General features: G+C 49.3%; 1 protein-coding gene across 1 annotated transcript; it reads left to right on the top strand.

Moving 5' to 3' along the window:
- Nucleotides 1–3,253: 3,253 nt before the first annotated feature.
- Nucleotides 3,254–14,180, top strand: ndnf (neuron-derived neurotrophic factor). Its single transcript, XM_068592739.1, has 4 exons — nucleotides 3,254–3,727; nucleotides 8,970–9,173; nucleotides 9,493–9,617; nucleotides 11,181–14,180. The coding sequence occupies exons 2-4, from the start codon at nucleotides 8,971–8,973 to the stop codon at nucleotides 12,572–12,574; spliced, it is 1,722 nt and encodes a 573-aa protein (XP_068448840.1). The 5' UTR covers nucleotides 3,254–3,727; nucleotide 8,970; the 3' UTR covers nucleotides 12,575–14,180.
- The last annotated feature ends 2,767 nt before the right edge of the window (nucleotides 14,181–16,947 follow it).

Below are 16,947 nucleotides of genomic sequence, written 5' to 3'. Positions count from 1 at the left end.
TTCATATCAGAGATGTTAACATGCTTTGCTCCAGCAGACTGTGATATTGTTTCTGGAATGTTCTCTGAAGGCGTTTTACGATCTTTTCCTGTAAAAAAAATCCCTTTTGGGAACGACTGAAAAACCGTCTGGACGGTCCAGAACTTTTCCTTTTTGTGTGTGTGTATAAATTCCCGCCGACGACCGCAGAACAAATCTAATAAAAGTGTGAGCACCTCGCTGCTCCCTCACGTGTCTGTGATGTCGCAACGTTCTGCATCTGTGGTTCTGCACTAACGGACCTTTTAATACAAATGTATCACACTTTTTTAACTTTAACACACGAAGCATAGACTTCTATACAACCAGAGGAGTCGCCCCCTGGTGGTCAGGAGAGAGAATGCAGCTTTAACTCATGAAGCATAGACTTCTATACAACCAGAGGAGTCTGGTGGACTTCGCCACTAACGAGGAGAACATCTTGGCTGCACAGTAACGACAGAACGTGACACTGTGAGCGTCAGAAGGAAGAGAACCTGTAAAAGAAGGAAGGCGGCGGTCGTCACTCAGAGGCTCCGCCCCCACAACGGACCCGTGAACGTCGGCGGTGTAATGCGTTGCAGATGATGTCATCTGCTCCGCGGGTTCGATCCCCGTCTCGTGCACAGACAGACGGATCCTCCTCTCTCGCCGTGTTTACAGTCGGCATACCACGCCCGCAGCGCCGCTCTAGAGTTACACTGGAAGGCCGGGACACACTGCTGTGTGTGTGTGTGTGTGTGTGTGTGTGTGTGTGTGTGTGTGTGTGTGTGTGTGTGTGTGTGTGTGTGTGTGTGTGTGTCTGTGTTTACGTCTCCTGTCCCCTCGCTGGTTAACAGGATGAACTTCTGGGCGCTGACACGCTGGCCTCTGATTGGATAACGAGAGGAAGTCAGACGCTCTTCGTCTCTTTCATCTGGTTTACATTGTGGCTTTAAGCCCCGCCCCCTCCTCCACCGCCCCGCCCCCTCCCTCAAGAGAGCCAGAAGAAGCTTTTGAAGAACCAGGACGGCCTGTTGGCTAATTTTAGAAACGCTGAATCCTTCAAATCATCCAAACGCCCCCATGAGTCTCTCTCTCTCTCTCTCTCTCTCTCTCTCTCTCTCTCTCTCTCTCTCTCTCTCTCTCTCTCTCTCTCTCTCTCTCTCTCTCTCTCTCTCTCGCTCTCTCTCTCTCTCTCTCTCTCTCTCTCTCTCTCTCTCTCTCTCTCTCTCTCTCTCTCTCTCGGTGGTGCCTTCACTGTCGCCCGGTGAGCAGATTTTGATCTTGTCTGTCTGTCTGGCGGGAAAATAAGTGGGCGTGGTCTGAAGCCCCGCCCCCTCTGAGCCCTGCGAGAGGAGACAGGAAGCAGAGATGTTTACAGAGCGGCTGATGAAGTTAATGATGAACTCTAACAGGACGGGCGCCATGAGGGATGAAGATGACCCCCCCTCCTCCTCCTCCTCCTCTTCCTCCTCACCCTCTTTACCTCACCCCCCTGAACGCATCACCTGACCCTCCCAATCCTCACAGCAACACGATGACGTCATCCGGACTCACCTGCAGACATCTGAAGGCCGTGAGACAAGTCTCACGTTCTCTCATCAATCATGAACCGACAGGAGAACCGACAGGAGAACCTTCAGCGTCACGTTCCACGCTGATAAAGAACCATCAATCACGGCCTGTCACCGAAACTCACAAACTCTGTTCTTTATGTTAATGTTCTTATTGTTGTAGAAGAGGAAGAGGAAGAAGAAGAAGAAGAAGAAGAAGAAATGTTTTGTGTGAAAATCTCTTTAAATTACATTTTTTTCCTGGTTTCTGCAGAGGAGCTGAAGTAGTGTGGAGGGATTACACACACACACACACACACACACACACACACACACACACACACACACACACACACACACACACACTCCAACTGCACTAAACTGTCCCTGTGGGGATGCGTTCAAGATTCTGGCATGTAGCTGGGTCAGTGTGTGTGTGTGTGTGTGTCTGTGTGTGTGTGTGTGTCTGTGTGTGTGTGTGTTTGTCCCCAGAGTGGATTCGTTTTCACAGCTCGGCTAATAGCAGATTCAATTTGACCGATTTTAATCCCAAAGAGGAGAAAGTCACAGCGGCACTGATCATGAACACACACACACACACACACACACACACACACACACACACACACACATACGTAGCTCAGAGGTTTAAAGTAAACACTCTGTTGTTCATGTAAACATTCCTGAAGTATTTGAAGTAACAGAATATTTAACTTCAGTTAAACCAACTTAAATAAACGTGTTTGTAAAAACACTTGAAGTCATTTCACGTTCTCTGTTCTACTCAAAACATCTTGAGTAACGTTCTAAGTTCTCCTCACTCATTATGTTGAGTTACCTGAACTCAAGTGTAAGAACACTAAATACACATGTTAGTACATCATACAATACCTTTACTTTGTGCTGAGCATCATTACGTCATCACTTCCCTGAATTAAACGAACATGCACACATTAAAAAAATGACAAAATATCTCCATTTTCCTCTGTCCCTGAACACAACACTCCTCTGTTCCGCCGCCAGGTGGCGCCGCTGCACCGACACTTCAGCTCAGCTCAACGCGCTAATGAACCTCTAACTTCATGAATATGATTTAATACACACGAACATCAATAACCCGGATGTGACCTCCATGTTCCTCCTGTCCGCCTCATGGTGGACATCCGGGTCCTGCAGGAAGAGCTGCGGAACACACAGGAAGCAGCAGCATCCTCTGAGGACCCCCCATCAAGTGTGTGTGTGTGTGTGTGTGTGTGTGTGTGTGTGTGTGTGTGTGTGTGTGTGTGTGTGTGTGTGTGTGTGTGTTCCGACACAGTGAATGGCTGCTGTTATCTCGGATCAATATTTGCTTTTGAGAGAGAGCGAGAGAGAGAGAGAGAGAGAGAGAGAGAGAGAGAGAGAGAGAGAGAGAGAGAGAGAGAGAGAGAGAGCCCCGTGACGCGCGCAGCCTCGTGCACGCGCCCAGGTCCCGGGCCCGTGATAAAACTTGCCTTTGGGCCCGGAGGGGTGCGTGACTCCTAAAGTTATAATTTACTCGAGAACATGAGAGTTTGTGAGAGAGAGAGAAAGAGAGAGAGAGAGAGAGAGAGAGAGAGAGAGAGAGAGAGAGAGAGAGAGAGAGAGAGAGACATACACACACAGCTCGCCGCGTCGTCCTGATCTTTCACTTTAAAGTAAACTTTCTTCCTCTCAGAACTCGCAGCAGAGGATCCTTCTGCAGTCTGAGGACCAGTCAGACCCGAGCGCGTGCACGAGCGTGTGTATGCGCGTGCGCGCGGCAAGTGGGCTGGTTCCAGCCTCAGTGTTTTGGGGAAAGAGGTCCGCACCAGTCCTCCCATCAGAGGCTCAGTGCAGCGCGGCGGGAGGAGGGACACACACTCTCACACACTCGCTCTCTCTCTCTCTTAGACTCACACACACTCTCTCAGACTCACACACACTCTCTCACACACTCTCACACACACTCTCGTGGCTGGAGCAGCGTCCTCAGCCTCCGCAGCTCTGATCCGTGTTTCGGGACTACCGGCGGGACGAGAACCCACGAGCCCGTTCCGCTCGTGTGTACAGCACTTTGTGTCTTTCCCTTTTTGTGGCTGAACACCTTGGAGACCGAGAGGAGCCGAGAAGAGCCGAGAAGAGCCGAGAGGAGCCGAGAGGAGCCGGGACCCGCAGAGGTAGGACTCTGCTGCGTGTTGCGTTCGTCCCGCATGATTTTGCGTTGAATCAGAAACTTTAGTTTGATTCTCTCATTGTGACCGAGCCTCTGGAGCTCAGCGCGAGAGGGCTCCTTCCTTCCTTCCTTCCTTCCTTCCTTCCTTCTTTCCTTCTTTCTCTCCTTCTTTTTCTTTCTTTCTTTCTATCTTAAACTCCTAAAGTTTAAAGTTTCACGTCGCCGTTCATGACTTTGGTCTCATTGGTTTGATGAAACGTTAAAGGGGAACAGTGGGAGCAGTGGGAACAGTGGGAACAGTGGGAGCAGTGGGAACAGTGGGAGCCTCCCGATGCTCCCACTGTTCCCACCGCCTCGTCCTCTGCACTGGAACTCATCCTGTATCCTGGTGGATCCGCACTCGGACACTTTAGAACTTTAATATTTCACACAGTTGTGATATTTTGTCACATTCATATTTATTTATTTAAATATAATTGAATGTAGATTCATGACAGTTTATCTCTCGTTGGGAGTTTATTTTCTTCTTCTTCCGTGTTCCTCCCGGTCTAATGAGAGACTCATCCCGGAGTAGAGCATCTGAACCTCTTCCTCCTCTCCTCCTCTCCTCTTCCTCAGCAGAGTGAATAATGAACTAAATGGGACGCGTCCCGGTCATTAGCATATGAACGCGTCTCCGTTGAAAGAGTCACACATCCTCATGCACGAGCCACACTGGACTTTATTCCCGTTAGATTAAGATTATCACCTCACTGAGCGGCGCTCTGTGCCCGAGCACGAGCGCCTCACGGCGGGTCAGGAAGGACTGCGTCCCGCTGTGCGCCCTGGAGGACGTGTGTGTGGAAGACTTCCCATCTTTAATCACCCTCTATTGCCACAATACACACACACACACACACACACACACACACACACACACACACACTATCTGAATGGGTTTAAAGCGACCTGAACATCGCAGACACATTCCAGGATGCAGCGCTGAGCCGAGCTCGAGATGGACTGTTGAGGCAGAAAGGGGTGTGTGTGTGTGTGTGTGTGTGTGTGTGTGTGTGTGTGTGTGTGGTAGGAAACTGGGCTCTCCTTCCCAGCATGCTCCTGTGCCAGCTCTCGTGGTTCCGATGATGTGGAGCTCAGAAACTCAAACTGTGAGCGATGTTGTTGATGGCAAAAGGAAGTGTGTGTGTGTGTGTGTGTGTGTGTGTGTGTGTGTGTGTGTGTGTGTGTGTGTGTGTGTGTGTGTGTGTGTGTGTGTGTGTGTGTGAGAGAGAGTGTGTGAGTGTGTGATGGTGATGGTTTGGACCAGATTACATATAAATAATAAAATCTCCATTGTTGAATGGGAGCCACGAGGTTCTCCATGCCGCTTCATTAACGAGACTGAGACCAGCTCTGGTTTGGCGGCATGGAGAACAAGTCCTAGTCCTGGTCCTGGTTCTGGTCCTGGTTCTGGTCTGGTTCCCCCAGCGTAAGGGGATCCTCCTTCAGGCCGAGAGGACTCGGGTCCTGAAATGTCTTTTTATTTGTGTTTAAATTAAACGTCTCTGTTCTGTTAATGAGCTCCATGTGGAGAGAGAGAGAGAGAGAGAGAGAGAGAGAGAGAGAGAGAGAGAGAGAGAGAGAGAGAGAGAGAGAGAGAGAGGTTGAACACAGTGAGGAGGTCAGAGTTGGTTTACAAACATGTAACTCTTGACCGCAGTAGAGAGAGGAGTCGATCAGGTGGAGCATCAGGAGGTTCTGAGCTTTAATCAGCAGCAGGTTGAAGGATCCTGCGTCCATCTGTGGAGCCGAGGCACCGAGCGAGAACACGTCTCCTGCTGGCTTTGGCTCTCAAATGCTTTGTAACGACCGAGCGGAGTCATCTGGGCTCCATCCCCGTCCCCTCTAGATGGATAGGGCTCCATCCTGTCCCCTCTGGATGGACAGGGCTCCATCCCCGTCCCCTCTAGATGGATAGGGCTCCATCCTGTCCCCTCTGGATGGATAGGGCTCCATCCCCTCTGCTGTGGAGCCATCGTGAGCTGCGTTCGTCCTTCAATCCTCATTTACGCACATTCCCACCACGAAGGCCGCGCGGGAACGTTTTCCACATTCCACTTTCAGAGAAACGAAAACAAAAGAACCCATAAACGTATCAATAAAAAAAAAGATGAAAACGGGACAGCGAAAACAAAGACTTTGTGTTCGATGACCTCGCGCCGCTCGTCCCCATTAAACTCTAAACATTGAACACGATGGGTTCCAGATGCCGCTTCCCGCTTCAGGTCGCGTTGTTGTGTTATTCTGGTGAACCCGGCGGCTCGAGACTGGAAGCCGGCGCGTTCACGGCTCCGTCCCCTCGCGTCGCGCGCTAACGGCGGCGTTGATAAGCCCCTCGCTGGGTGAGTGATGGCGGCCGCGCGCGTAACGACGTCAGGCTGCTGGACGGCGGAGGCTGGAGGATGAAGGACGCTCGTCTGGTGTCAAGAGACTTTTGTTCTGTCTCGAGAGAGATGATACGCATCTCCGTGAGTCAGACCTGCAAGTGCCACTTAGCCGCTTTTCCCTTTTTTTCCTTTTGCTCGCTGAAGTTTTTGGTGTTCTGACTCAGGGGCGTAAATATAGACTCGGTGTCGGGTTCAGCTCCGTGAGGGAAACTGTGAAGCCGAGTTAACTTCACGTCCTGCGCGAGTAGATGGGGCGTGTTTTCATGCACCTCCGAATGTGAGTAAGGACGAGGTAGTTCACGGGTAAAACAACTAGTTTTGGCATTAAACAAAAATAAAGTTAGTTTTTTAGCGTCTTCATTAACTGAAGTGTTCAAAAATCTCCTTCTGGTTACTCCTTCAGTCTGATATGACGCACTGTTAGCCGCTAGCTGTTATCCACTCGCTGTTAGCCGCTAGCTGTTATCCACTCGCTGTAAAACACAAGCTGTTAGACACTAGCTGTTATCCGCTAGCTGTTATCCGCTAGCTGTTATCCGCTAGCTGTTATCCGCTAGCTGTTAGACACTAGCTGTTAGACACTAGCTGTTATCTGCTAGCTGTTGAATAAAACAACGCTAGCTTTAAATGGCTAAACCCAACAAATAGTCTTTTTTTCTACATCTGGGCTCAAAACGGGTCGATCGGGTATCGTTTGACGCCTGAGCTTCGATATGGGTTATTTTGGTCGCTAAACAGAAAGATATTGATACCGGCTCTATTGTGTGTGTGTGTGTGTGTGTGTGTGTGTGTGTGCGTGTGTGTGTGCCCTTCATCAAAGTGACCTTACTCCTCAGGTCCGTGGAGACGGAGACACTGATGGAGCTTAAGTGCTTCTCTTTATTTTAGAGAGAGTTTTTTTTAAAGGACTACAATGCAGAAAAGAAGCCATGTTTGTAGTTCAGAGTCCAGGCCGAGTCCTCTGGTTTCACTTATCTGCCTCTGTTCAGGGAGGAAACGGAGCGAGCAGAAAAGACAAAGTTAAAAGGGCTGTGAGTGTGTGTGAGGGTGTGAAAGAGATTATTTGTTGATGAAAAAGCTGTGATCAAGGGGAAGAGACAGACACGGGAGGGCGAGCCAAGAGAAGAAGGGGGGATGGGGTCATTAAAAGGACACCAGCAGTAAATGGCGGTAAAGTATCTGGCTAATCTGCCTTCATTACGCTGATTAAAATCACCGGGGATTTGGCGTTCCCATCAGCTGCAATCAATGAGGGGAAAAAAAAAATCAATATACATGTGAAACGTGAGCGGCTCCAGCTGAGGACTAAACAGTTTCACATTAGCGTCAATAAAACCCTAAATGACATGGAGCTGAAGGGTTTTTATGTAAAGCGCTTTATGAAATCGTGCGGTTCCCTGCAGTTTCCAGCAATGTCTTTTCCTTCACACGTCGGTATTTAAATGTAACCCCCCTCATTCCTCTGTGTGGCCAGCAGCACTCATTCAAACCCCTTTGCTTCACTTCTGGTCACTGATTCACTCAAAAGATGGCGTCAGCGCTGTCACTCTGTTTAAATGTTAATTAGGACTAAAGCTAAAAGACAAGAAAAAACAAAACTCGATTTTTAACGTAAAGTGGAATAAACAGAAATATGTAGCGGGAACTAATTAAAGCAGAACGTTTTTTTAGAGAAGCTGTGAAGTTTGCTGCCAAAAGCTCAGCGTTGCCAACTAGAACTCAAGCTGGAGCCAGAAAGGAAAGAAAAAGAGGAAAAGGAGCCAAAAAAACAAAAAAAGCCATTCAGAACTTCCATTACACAAATAAAAGAAATAGACATTTTGAACACGCGATATATGAGCGACCGACATTGATTGATAACGTGCAGGAATGAAGCTGGTATCCGCTAGTTGCTATCCGCTAGCTGTTAGACTCTTGCTGTTATCCGCTAGCTATTAGACACTAGCTGTTGTCCGCTAGCTGTTAGCTCAGTTGAGTTTAGCTTAGCATAAAGACTGGAAGCTGGGGGAAACTGCTAGCTCGGCTCTGTTCAAAGATTAGAAAAAAAGAAAACAACTTGTCTTACAACTCACTGTAAGTTATGTTTGTTTTGAATCTTTTCTTGGCAGAAGTTGGATGAGAAGATTGACACCACTCTCAAACGCTAAATATGAGCTTATTAGCATAGCATACAAAGTGGAAAAGCATGTCAACTGGCACTTCCAAAACTCACAAATTAACACGTTGCATCTCATTTGTTTGATTCAAACAAGAAGAAAATGTACAAATGAGCATTCTGGGTTCAGGGAGGGTTCTGTGCTGTTCTGTGTCTTGGCAGAGAAAAGAGTTTTCTTCATTTTAGCCGACAGCACAAGGTTTTTCTCCTCCCGTTAGCCTTGAACCTGCGCTGTCTCCAGTGAAAGAGCTTTTAAAGAGTTTGCGTCCTCTAGACTATAAGCATGGAACATGAGAAAAACAGCATTAAAATGTCTTGTTTCTGAATACTGCCATTTCGTTTGTTGATGCAATCTGTTTTAAATCTGTTGTTTGATGTTTTATGTGAAACCTTTCATGCTGCTTTTCTTGGCCAGGACTCGCAAAACATAGATTAAAAATCCCATTGGGAATTATTCCTGCAAGATTAAATAAATAAACAAACTGTTTATAGCTCATAGCTGTTTCCTCTTGGGTTAATGCTAAGCTAAGCTAGTCAGCTGCTGCCTTTAGTTTCACATTTACTGGACATGTGAGGTATCAATCTTCTTGTCTAGCTCTGAGCAAGAAAACTAATTATTTTGTTTCCCCCAAGAAATTCAAACTATTGCTTCCTGTGTCTTTCAGGATGAGGCAGTGTAAAGGCTGCAGCATGGCGCTGCTGGTGCTGCTGGTGCTGCTGGGACTGGGAGCTCTGGCCCAGAAGCTGCCCACGAGAGACGAGGGGCTCTTCCAGATGCAGATCAGGGACAAGTCGCTGTTCCACGACTCCTCCGTCATCCCGGATGGAGCCGAGATCAGCGGCTACCTGTTCAGGGACACGCCCAAAAGGTGAGCGCCTGCTCGCCCCAAAACCACCACGACCGAGCGAATGAGCGAAAACTCTGACCCGAGCCACGCCCAGGACTGCATTAAACATTGCAGATGGCCACTCAGTGTAAATAGATATAGGAAACATCAGAGGTTGCTGAGGAGCAGTGATCTATAATGCAGACGCAGGGACTAAATAATAAATGAGAAAGTCGTGTTGGTGTAATTGACGATACCGCCGGACTCAAACTGTCTGCTGGAGCCTTTTTCACTAAAAAAAAGTCCCAAAATGTTCACGATCCCTTTTTTTTTTTTAAAAAAGCCTGTTATTTTCTCCCAGGTACTACTTTGTGGTGGAGGAAGACAACACACCCCTGTCTGTGACCGTGACACCTTGCGACGCTCCTCTGGAGTGGAAACTCACCCTGCAGGAGCTGCCGGAGGAGGCCAGCGGAGAGGCATCAGGTATAACTGACATCAGGCAGCAGTGGAAGAGGTTAATGACACGCTGCGTGGAAATATCACTACCCCACACACACACAATTCACTTACGCAGCCATGCCAGGCTCTGTGTTTTAGGTGGGGTTTAATTAAGTCACAGTCGTAGTGTCTAGTCCGACCACTTATGGTGTCTGACTCGGCCCGAGCTGACGTCTATAATTTCAGAGGAGAACAGAATCAAAGTGATTACGTCCCTTTACTTAAGCGGTCTTGGTCTCCTTAAGGTGAATCCTGCTGCTCTCCGTCTTCCTCGTTTCTGTCTCTCTCTCTCTCTTGACTTTTGTTTTTGCTTTAAAACTTTCTCCATCTGGAGGGGTCGTCCCTTTCAACGCTGCAGATCTTTCCAGATGACAAAAAAGCGGGTCGGTTACTTTAGATGTGTGACGTGAGCTTACATTTAAATATTAAACACACGAGCACCTGCGTTTGTGGCTGCAATGCTGTCAGATCAAATATTACTGAATGATTTATCGGGTTGTTACTCTGTTGAAGACGTGTACAAAATAATGTGTCAGTAAGTAGAAGAACAACAGCAAATATGAACCAGGTGGCTCTCTAATGACCTCCAGGGGGCGACTCCTTTGGTTGTATAGAAGTCTATTCTTCATGTCTTAAAGCTGCATTCTCTCTGCTGACCACCAGGGGGCGACTCCTTTGGTTGTATAGAAGTCTATTCTTCATGTCTTAAAGCTGCATTCTCTCTGCTGACCACCAGGGGGCGACTCCTCTGGTTGTATAGAAGTCTATGCTTCATGTGTTAAAGCTGCATTAAAAAAAAAGATGGTAGATTGGTAAAAGTGTCGGAGCAACACTTCTTCCCGTCTTTGCTGCTCTTTTTATTTCAGCAGAACGTCTCCGGTGGGAGTCGATCTTTGAGCATTAATTTATAGTACACCACTGAGCACGCTCTCTGGTTGACAAACATAATATTATGCTTGGGCCGACTCGCCGTATAAAGCTATAAGGCGCCTCTTTGTAGCGCAGCTTCCCCTGAAAGGCCGAGTGAATGCCGGTCTGTGATCTTTTCGGGGATGTTTGGAGTGAAAACATGGCGGCCCCCGCGAGGGGCTAATCGCCCGCGAGGCTCTGCAGAGCTCCGTCGTGACGTCAGCGTATCAAACGCTTTCGAGCACGGGCGGAAATGACTTTTCGTCAAAAGCCAAAAACAATGAAACACAAGAAAAACACCGTCGAGGTCTAGCACTGTGCGGTATACCGCAAAAATTACACCGCTGAACTGCATGCTGGGTACTGCTCGCCCACAATCACACCAAGAAGAAAAAAAACAGGAAGAGACGGACCGAAAAGGCCCTTTCGGTCCGTCTCTTCCTGGTTTTTTTCACCTACACTCCCCTGGGTCCTAAGTCCCTCCATGTTTAGCTTCTATGCACCGACAGCTGCTCGGTGATGTACCGTGAAAACCGCCAGAATCTTACAAAATACTGTGATATGAATTTTTGGCCATACCTCCCAGCCCTGTCAATGTCATGGCTGCAGTATAAAAGTATTGTTACTTGTGTCTTCCAGGAGAGCCTGAACCTCTGGACCAGCAGAAGCAGCAGGTGACCGTGGACGAGGGCACGGAGCTCTTCACCTACAAGGGCAACGACGTGGAGGCGTACGTGGCCACCAGCACGCCCTCCGGCCTCTACCAGCTGGAGCTGCTGTCCACGGAGAAGGACAGCAACTTGAAGGTGTACGCCACCACGACCCCGGAGTCCGACCAGCCCTACCCGGAGCTGCCCTACGACCCCCGCGTGGACGTGACGGCGCTGGGCCGCACCACCGTCACCTTGGCCTGGAAGCCCACGCCCACGGGCTTCCTGATGGGCCAGCCGGTGCAGTACTGCGTGGTGATCAACAAGGAGCACAACTTCAAGAGCATGTGCGCCGCCGAGGCCAAGATGAGCGTGGACGACGCCTTTATGTTGGCGCCGAAGCCCGGCAGGGACTTCAGCCCGTTCGACTTCGCCCACTTCGGCTTCGTGCCCGACAACGGCTTCGGCAAAGACCGCGGCCTCACGAGCAACAAGATCTCCCGGGCCTACGCGGCCAAGCCCCGAGCGGCGGACATCCAGAAGGTGTGCATCGGCAACAAGAACATCTTCACGGTGTCGGACCTGAAGCCGGACACGCAGTACTACTTCGACGTGTTCGCGCTGAACTCCGCCACCAACACCAGCACGGCGTACGTGGGCACCTTCGCCCGCACCAAGGAGGAAGCCCGGCAGAAGACGGTGGAGCTGAAGGACGGCAAGGTGTCGGACGTCTTCATCAAGAGGAAGGGCAGCAAGTTCCTGCGCTTCGCCCCGGTGTCCTCCCACCAGAGGGTCACCCTGTTCGTGCACACCTGCCTGGACTCCGTGCAGGTGCAGGTGCGGCGCGACGGGAAGCTGCTGCTCTCCCAGAACGTGGAGGGCGTGCGGCAGTTCCAGCTTCGGGGGAAACCCAAGGCCAAGTACCTGATCCGCCTGCGCGGCAGCAGGAAGGGCGCCTCCACCTTGAAGGTGCTCGCCAGCACCCGGCCCAGCAGCAAGCAGCCCTTCCCGTCGCTGCCGGAGGACACGCGCATCAAGGCCTTCGACAAGCTGCGCACCTGCTCCTCCGCCACCGTGGCCTGGCTGGGCACGCAGGACCGCAACAAGTACTGCATCTACCGCAAGGAGGTGGCCGAGAACTACGGCGAGGAGCAGCGGCGCCGGGAGCAGAACCAGTGCGCCGGGCCGGAGACCCGCCGCAAGTCGGAGAAGGTCCTGTGCAAGTACTTCCACAGCCCGAACCTGCAGAAAGCGGTGACCACCGAGACCGTGGCGGGCCTGGAGGCCGGCAAGACCTACCTGCTGGACGTTTACGTGGTGGGACACAGCGGCCACTCGGTGAAGTACCAGAGCAAACTGGTGAAAACGAGGAAATACTGCTGAATGGACTCCGCAGAGAAATAAAAAAAAAAATCTATTATAAATCTATATATTAAATAAGTTTATTTAACTCTAAGTGATATTCTACTAAGGAGTGTATACGGACCGACTACTCACACACGCGGACGAGGGCCTGAGGCCGTGACTGAACTGTTCGCGGAGAGAGATATCCACCTGTATATTTATGTTTACATTTTCATCGCGGTTACCTGCGGGGCGGCCGAGTGGGCGGAGCCGCCAGCGAGGGAGGCGGAGCTTAAAGAGGAGATCATCTTTCTTTTGCCGCTGCATGACGTTTTCTTCTTCTTCTTCTTTCTCTCGTCCGTCCTGTGGGAGGAAACGCAGCCGCCGCCCGCTTTGTATAGATCGCTCACTGCATATTCACTACATGTTTTAGGAGGAATTTAAATTATTTTATACTTTTTCGTCTCTCTCTCTCTGTGTCTCTTTTTTTGATCGTTTTTATCGATGACAATAATAACTGTTGCCAGGAAATTCCAGTTTCACGAGGAAGTCGTCGTAGTTTCGGACATTCCCGTCTGTGTCTCAGCCAGTGTTTGCTCTAGAGCCCATCTTGTAAATGTGTTCTGTGCTGGAGATCTGTGTTATTATCACTGTATCGCTGTGCGTGTGTGTGTGTGTATGTGTGTGTGTGTGTGTGTGTGTGTGTGTGTGTGTCACATGTACAGAGTTGTCCTGCCAATATCCATGTACATAAACACTAAATATAGAACCAGTAATCCCTCTGTCACCCTGGGTGTCATGTTCTTGTGCCGCTCCGACATGAAAGCGTCGAGGACGTCGCAACTCGAGAGCTTGAAGGTGAAAACTCGACCCGCCCAAAAAAAAAGGATTTGTGACGAATCGTTAGATGAATTATTCGCTGGGAAAATATGGTTGGAGACACACGTGGTGCAGAATCAGTGTCCTGATATTAAATCATTGCCGACGAGAGACTTTCTCTGTTGCCGGAGAACTTAAAAATAAAAAAAAGGAAAGTTTGTCTGTTTCACGTGTCGTCAATATCTATTTATTTTGTAATAACTTTATTCGTATAGCACCTTTTAGAAACACAGTTTCACAGAGAAGCAACGTATAGTTTAAACATAACTCAAATACCAGTAAACACAAACTGCTCCATGACGACAACGAATACATCGAAACAAATGAGAAGAGAGCAAATGGAAAATCATAAAGCGCCATAAAAGGACGACGTCACTTAAAAGCAATTCTATAAAAATGTGTTTTAAGAAGTCATTGATTCTTTTGCCTTCTTTCCTCCGGCTTTATAGTCATGAAAACTATTTTCAATGACGACAGAAAATCTCCATTTCAAACCATTTTGTTGAGTTCATCTTCATTTTTTGTTCAGTTCCACACCAAGAGAAACAGGATTGTGACGTCTGAACCTCTTTAATACTCGACCTCCAGAAGGAAAAGTTTGCAGTCGATGAAGTCACTTTGTTGATAAGATCGTCTGCAGAAGGTTTCAGCTCGAGACGCTGACACAGGAACCTCCTGGTTTCAGCTTCAGGGACACGAGGGCCTGGAGGGGGGAACACGAGTTAAAGTGAATTATTATCAACCCGTTGAAAACTGTGGAACCAGTTCTGGCTCCAGACCTCTTTTACCCTGTTTGAGTCGTAGGAACCCAAATTAATTCCAAGTCTTGGGGAAAAAAAATGTATATCTGCAAAAAAACAATCACTTTTAAAAGATATTTTGATCATAACTATGAACATCCAGCATGATATGAGCAAGATTCCCCAAAAAAGCCTCCTGGAGCGTCAACAAGACCTTTATGGAAAGATTAGGACCTAAAGAATCAGAACCTGCAACAGAAATCACAATAACACAAAGTCTTGTTCTGTTAGGAAGGAGTTTCAGTCAAGAAACTGTGTCATTTGGTTGAAAAAATGTAAAAACTACGTATTTTATGCCAAAAGATCGTCTGAATGGGGCATGCTGGGTGTTAAAATGGACACGGGGGGATTTCCTCACGGTTTCCAAAAGGTTAAATATCAATGCATTCCCCTCTTGAAGGGGAGGAAGACGGGTCAACACACGGCACGATGAGACCGGTGTTCACTTGACTTCCTGAACCTGAAACTCCAACCGCGACACTTGAAGCACAACCGTGTTGTGTTTCCTAAACTTTGTGGTTCTGTAACATCACGACAAACAGACAAACAGACAAACGTGCACAAAACCAACAGAATGCAGTTTGTGACTATTCCACAAACTGAATGAACATTTATTTTAGCGTTAAAGCTCTGCAACTCGACAATACTGACTCAATTTTCATACGCTACGCTATGCTAGCATGCGTAGCAGAGTTAGCTTCTCTTTTGTAAAAAGGTTCATTTTTGGTTATTTTCTAAAAGTTGCATTGAAAGCCCAAAAAAATAAAATAGTACATTAATCCAAACTTTCCTGCTCTTGATTTTTTGGATGGTTCTGAAAACGACAGCGTGCTAAAATAATTTACAAACCAGCAGGTGATGCTCACCAGACCGCCGCCGCTGCAGCAGCCGTCCTCTTCACCTGCCCTCAGTTAAGTGCTCGCTCTTCTGGGAGCATCGGGTGACTCGCGCTGCTACTTAACCATTTAGACCAGTGAAGCAGGAACCAGCGGAGAGAGAATCCAGACGCAGCGACGCACACGACGCACACGACGCACACGACGCACACGACGCACACGACGCACACGACGCCATGAAGGATCCTCAGAGCTTCAGGTGAGCGGCAACGCGAGTTGCCGGCCAAGAAAAAGCGGGAATCTCCCGCGTTTTCCATCCCGGCCCATCTGATTCTGCGGCTAGCCGGCTAGCCGCTGATCCGCCGCCACGACCTCGCTGTCAATCACCGCTGGACCGGAGGGAACGCAGAAGGGGGCGGGGCCTCCGCCTGGCTTCCATTAACCTGCCGCTGCCCCGGAAACAATGTGGACGAGCTTCCAGAGAGCCGCGCGGTAGCGTCATGGAGACCCCTGCAATGAAAACCTGCACGCATTGATATGAAGTCGAAAGGAAAAGAAGAAGTTCTCCCCACAACGTGTGGGTGAGATCTGCCGCCTGGCGGCCGCGGCGTCTTTCCTGAGGAATGTCCGGCTCTCCGGCTCTCCGGTGGGAAAGAAACCAACGACGTGCAGACGCACAGAGGAGCCTCTGTGCGTCTGCACGCCGTGTTTATCCTCTGCGTTGCGTCCAGCTTTGATGAGGTTTGTATCCACGAGCGCACACGGAGCCGAGTGACGGGTGGAGACAGACGTGGAGGTCGGCGGTGGAGGAGTCACGAGCCGCCAAACGACCTCCGTCAAACTCTGGAAACCATGTGGTCGACTAACTTATACTGTCAGAAAGCTTTGGGTTGGGGTTACGTTTGTTCATGAATATAAACTATGAAGGGCTGTAAAGGGTAGAAACCATGAAGCTACAGCTAGCTGCTAGCCGCTCTTATAGCTGCTAGCATCTCTGTCTGGACATGTCTCAATGTCTAGTTTCTAGTCTTCCTCTATACAACATGATGTTCATTTAGTACATTATGGTCATTTAGAGTCAAATAGACCCTAAAACAGGGGACGCTTTAGGGGCGGGGCTACAAGGTGATTGACAGGCCGCCACAGGAGACGTTTTCCAAGATGGCGGCTTCATCAACGTCAGTCCACAAACCAATGAGTGACGTCACGATGACGACGTCCACTGCTTTAAGACAGTCCGTGGTCGAGACCCTTTGGGATAAGCTAAGCTGCTAGTAGCTGCTGGCGGCTACTAGCAGCTACGAGCGGCTACTAGCGGCTGCTAGTGTCTGCTCGCAGCCGCTAGTAGCCGCTCTGCTTAGCTTATGTCAAAGTCAGAGATAATTAACCCTCAAACTGCCGGTTTCATTGAAGTCGTTTCCCGAGACGCTTCATGGACTTGCAACAGTTGTGAAGTTGACGTTTGTGTGCCGGTTGTTGTGTTTAACGGTGATGCAACCTGTTGCTCAACACGTCTGCTGTCAGTGCAACAGAGGAACACACTGAGAAAAGAAAAGCTCCTGCTGGGCCCGAGAGTTGAAACTAAATGATTTCTGACTCACACACCAGTGCCACTGTCTCCAGAAACCTCCAAAGTAAACTCTGGGTAATGAAATTATGACGCGTTGGCGTCTCATGCGGAGAGGGAGCCCCGGCCACTTCACAGGCTTCAGGGACGGATCAGCGCTGAGGCTCGAGTCCAAGCCGGCTCCGAGTTAGCGGAGGAAAGGCTTCCAAACCCGCCGAGACCACGAGGCCCGGCGGCCCGCGGGCATCTCAGCTGCAGTTAGCATCTTCACAGTTAGCATCTCTGCAGTTAGCGTCTCGGTGCAGGAGCCCACCTGCTGGCCTTCTGGTG

Source organism: Clinocottus analis, unplaced genomic scaffold, assembly GCF_023055335.1.
Source record: "Clinocottus analis isolate CAN_PGR_092001 unplaced genomic scaffold, fCliAna1.0.p SCAF_28, whole genome shotgun sequence".
Taxonomy (NCBI): Eukaryota; Metazoa; Chordata; class Actinopteri; order Perciformes; family Cottidae; genus Clinocottus; species Clinocottus analis.
Note: the sequence above shows the minus strand (reverse complement) of the source record. Positions and strands in the feature narration are given on the sequence as shown.